This window comes from Kryptolebias marmoratus, linkage group LG22 (genome assembly GCF_001649575.2).
Source record: "Kryptolebias marmoratus isolate JLee-2015 linkage group LG22, ASM164957v2, whole genome shotgun sequence".
NCBI lineage: Eukaryota > Metazoa > Chordata > Actinopteri > Cyprinodontiformes > Rivulidae > Kryptolebias > Kryptolebias marmoratus.
The window spans coordinates 29,625,950-29,630,733 of NC_051451.1; the positions used below are offsets into that span (position 1 = coordinate 29,625,950).

The following is a 4,784-nucleotide window of genomic DNA, read 5'->3' on the forward strand; positions in this document are numbered from 1 at the left end:
GTTACCTTTAGTTACCCTGGTTACCCTCAGTCCTGCTGGTAAACCTGGTTACCTTTAGTTACCCTGGTTACCCTCCATTACTCAGGTAAACCCTCGTTACCTTTAGTTACCCTGGTTACCCTCAGTCCTGCTGGTAAACCTGGTTACCTTTAGTTACCCTGGTTACCCTCCATTACTCAGGTAAACCCTCGTTACCTTTAGTTACCCTGGTTACCCTCAGTCCTGCTGGTAAACCCTGGTTACCTTTAGTTACCCTGGTTACCCTCCATTACTCTGGTAAACCTGGTTACCTTTAGTTACCCTGGTTACCCTTTATTACTCAGGTAAACCCTGGTTATCTTTAGTTACCCTGGTTACCCTCAGTCCTGCTGGTAAACCCTGGTTACCTTTAGTTACCCTGGTTATCCTGCAGCCGCAGGTCATTTGTTCGTTCAGCTCACTTCTTGCTCGGTTCTGTTTTTTTCTTTGTTCTGCAGTTTGTTTTTAAGCCAGGTCAGTTTTTTGTTTAATGATGTTTTTTAATGTTCCTTGATGTCAAACATCCTGACAAACAAAACATTCAAGCCATCGCAATGTTTTATGCAAATAAAATAAACAAAATATAGCAACCAATTAAAAAATGTTTATAAAACATCAGATTGTCAAATACATCATTTAGAAATCACTTAGTTTTTCACATTTACAAATATTTAGATGTACTTTTATACAAATAAATGTAAATATCTGTGAAAATCATCAAGTCTGAGCAGAAACTAAGACTTGCATAAAAACATGCTATAGGTATTATAAAATAGACTTTAATTATGTTAAAAGACTAAGATTGATCTTGAAGTGGATAATGGAGTCAGAATATGAAATGTATGTTCAACAATATTTGGACGGGTCAAAAATACTGACTTCTCAGCACAGTGGAGTGAAAACACCTGTTTTGGGGGAATTTTCTGCCCTTTTGCAACCCTAGTCTTGAAATAAAATTTTTGAATAGAAAATAATTTTGTAAAATACTTTTTATGCATGTTTGCTATCAAGACATCTTGTTTTAATGGAGCCTATTTGAATAATCAAAGGGCAAATAAAAATAATAATTAGGAGCTTCTTGTCTCCTCAAACCAATCTTTAAAAATCAGGAAATTTTAACTGTTTTGTCTTTCAGTAGGTGGTCATTTCACTGATGGCTGCTCTGGCATTCTTTCTGCAGGTGAAGGAGTTCTTGAGGGTTTCCTGGAATGAAGAGCTAGAGAAAAAATAAATGACTGGGTCTAAAGCACTGTTGAGGTAGGTGAAACCCATGCATATCATGAAGAGATAGATCCACATGTTGTAAGATGCACACTCGTTAGGATGGTACGCCTTGATGTACAACCCCATGAGACCAGTGAAGACACTTGGCATGAAGCAGAAGGTGAACACCATGCTGATGACCGTCACTACTCGAATGGCCCGGCGTACCTTCTCCCTGTTTAGTCGCAGTTTGTGGAGGTGGTAGACTATCTTGGCTGAGCAGAAGAGCAACACCAACCATGGCAGGAAGAACTCCATAACAAAAGCAGCATAGTGCACCAGCAAAGGCAGAGGGATTTTCTTATAGGAGTTAAAGCTGCGACACAGACTGATGTTGCCTCTTTTCTGGAGGAGATTAGTGGTCAACAATGGGATCCGAAGGGAAATCACACAAAGCCATATCAGACCGGCAAGCACACCCGCCTGTGTTGGAGTCAATCGACTGATGTTATGATGCGGATGAACCACCTTGAAATAACGCTCCAGTGCCACAACTGTCATGAATGCGATGCTGGCAGATCGATTGACAGACAGCATGTAGAGGTTGATCTTGCACCAGGTCGGCCCAAATGTCCAGTTGTCCCCGCGCCAGTGGGAGTCGATGCGGAAGGGCACGCTGATGAGGAGCAGGAAGTCAGCCAGGACTAGGTTGAAAAGGAAAACGACGTGGGCTTTCCAGAGCTTCATGCGGCAACAGAAAATCCACAAGGCCAGGATGCTTCCTGGAAGGCCCACAAGTGTTTCAATCATCAAGAAAACTTGGAGGAAGACATTTCCTGCACTGTCATCAGGAGGCTGGCAAGTTTCAGTTTTATTCAAATCCATTTTGTCTGAATGGAGTCCGGTCATCCTGGTATTGTTGAAACTTTAAAAGAAAAGATAAGAAGAGAAAAAATGTTTTAAATGTTTATGGAGCAAAAGCTTAAGATCTTATATTCTGAAGCTGATGAAATTCCACTTCCTAACATTTCAAAACTGGAGAGTTTTGAGTCACTCCTGTGTTCATGTCCTCTCTCTCACCTGCTCATCATCAGCTCAGGTGTTTCTCCTCAGTAATCAGCCTTTCCTCAGTATTTTATCTCCTGCTTCAGTTTCTGTGAAACTGTTTGCTCCCCTAATGACTCATCCTCCTGTTTTATGTCTCCTTATGGTTGTTGTTTCATGTGCTCCCTGGACTTTGTGTTAGTTTTTTGGTTTTTTTTTGGTGCCCTGTCAGCTTTTTATTTTAATTTAACTCAAGTTTTCAGTGCTTGCTAAGTATCTCCATGTCTGTGTCTAACGAGCCGTTACAGCTTCGGACATCGTTAGATAAAATCATCACCAACAAAACTTGAGGGGTGTTTCTGAAACCCCACAAGAGGTTTTCACCATAACTTATGATATTTTTGTGTTATAATTACATCAATCATTCAATCATTTATTCATAGAGCCCTTTGTGACCTCAGTTAAAAACAGTAAAAAGACGTGGCATAAAACCATTAGAGCAGAGAAAAAGATAAGCAAAAACATAGGAAAGAATCAAAGAACAAAAGATTAAAAACCAGGAATGGAAGGATTCAGTATTAGCTGCTATTAAAAGCTAATCTGAATAAACAAGTTTTAAGATTTGATTTAAAAAGTCTTTGATCCAGAGGCTGGGTTCTGCCGCTGAGAAGCCTGATCAGCCCGGCGTTTGGACCTGGTCCTTGGTATATCTAATAAAAACTGATATGAAGACCTAAGAGACCTGACAGGCATGAAAACTCAGCTCAGACAAGTAAGGTGGGCCGGGCGAGGGTGTGCTCTAAAAACAATAAAAGTTTCCAATCGATTCTAAAGGGGCAGGAAGCCAAGGCAAAGACGGTGGAACGGGGCGATGTGCTCACGTTTCGAGGTGTCAGTCAACATTCTGAACAAGCTGAAGGCGATTTAAGGATGTATTATTAATGACACAAACAATGATATCTTCTGAATCAGTGGTTGGATTATTGTTTTTGAATTTGATTTTTTGTTTCTTAGGCTCAAAAGTTCAAACTGAGGACAGATCCGTCCTTCATCAGTTTTGTGTTTTATCATTTACAGGATTTTTATCAGTTTATAGAAATGCGATGATGAATGTGTGTGTGTAGGGGGGGTGTAGGTGTGTGTGAGTGTGTGTGTGTGTGCGGGTGTGTGTGTGTGTGTGTCTGTCTGTGGGTGTGTGCGTGTGTGTGTGCGGATGTGTGTGTGTGTGTGTGTGTGGAGGGGGGGTGCGGGTGTGTGTGTGTGTGTAGGTGTGCGGGTGTGTGTGCGAGTCTGGAACAGCTTAACTAACAAACAGCGATTAACAGACAGCTACAAGTATGAGGAAACGCACACTTTGGGGAAATACGACAAAAAACAGCAGCTTGGTTACTGTTAGTTTACAGTCAACTGTTTTTTTGGTTGTTTGTTTGTTTTTTATGCAAACTGGAAACATTAAGAAAACTAACAGAAAAAAATAATTTACCGTTCAGAAAGTTTAAGCTTTTAAATTTTAAAAAATTAAACACCATCATCTGTATCTTGAAAAGTCTAAAATAACCTCCTTCATGTTTTCCTTGATGGAAGATTCAGCTTACAAGATCTAAATAAAAATAGATTCATCTACAATAAAATGTAAATGAAATAAAATGTAAATGAAACCTTTCGATGGACGACTCACCAGTCAGTCGAAGCAAAGATGCGAACGATCTCAGGCTGAGAGTGAAAGTGATCTTAGAGGAAAGGTGATAAATTCTTCAGAAAGCTGGTTTTCTGAGGGCTTGTTATAACATGATGGTGATGATAGTAGAAGTTCTGCCAAATACTGACTCACTGGCATTTAAAGGAACCTTTGTCGCATCATTTGTTGCACAGAATCATCACGTCAACAAAACAGGAACCAAAATATAAGGAACGAACCGGGATTGAGTGACAGGCTGTCTGGAAAAAAGAATAAATTAAATAAACTTTCTCTGCTATTAAATGTGTGTGTGTGCGCGTGTGTGTGGGGCGGGGTGTGTGTGCGTGTGTGTGTGTGTGTAAACACATCACTGTTATCAGTTTGACGTTATGGTCATTAACTCCCTGATAACTGTTCAGTTCCATTAGGGGAATAAAGGTGTGTCTGCAGGAATCACTGGACTCTGATGGCCCGGGCTCCAGTTTTATCGTCACACACTAAAGAAACCGTCAGGACCAACAGCAGAAGCAGCAGCATCTGGATGCACATCTGCTCTCAGAGCTGCTTTCTGACAACATGGTAAGCAGCGCCTGTGGGAACGTGTACCAACACTGATCTTATCTGTGTACTGCGAGTTTTCTGTCCTTAAAAACAAGAACTTTACTCACAGAGAGAATTATCATGGTTTATAGACTCTGTAACACACATATTCAACTTTATTTTTGTAGAGATGTCTGAAAGAGATGCTAATGTTAGCTTAGACAAAATGGCAGCAACATTCAGCTGATGTTTTAGACAGCAGCTGAAGGAGTTTCCACTGCTGTAATTAATGGTGCCAGTG

General features: G+C 40.6%; 1 protein-coding gene across 1 annotated transcript; it reads right to left on the reverse strand.

The window, feature by feature from the left end:
- Positions 1-602: 602 nt before the first annotated feature.
- hcar1-3 (hydroxycarboxylic acid receptor 1-3) lies at positions 603-4,084 on the reverse strand. The gene is made up of 2 exons (XM_017403954.3): positions 3,944-4,084; positions 603-2,146 (listed from the first exon to the last, which is right to left on the reverse strand). The coding sequence occupies exon 2, from the start codon at positions 2,128-2,130 to the stop codon at positions 1,150-1,152; it is 981 nt and encodes a 326-aa protein (XP_017259443.1). The 5' UTR covers positions 2,131-2,146; positions 3,944-4,084; the 3' UTR covers positions 603-1,149.
- Between the last annotated feature and the right edge of the window lie 700 nt (positions 4,085-4,784).

Excerpts from the sequence above, each read along its gene's own strand:
- hcar1-3 (XM_017403954.3), bottom strand. The coding sequence starts at position 2,130 with ATGACCGGACTCCATTCAGACAAAATGGATTTGAATAAAACTGAAACT.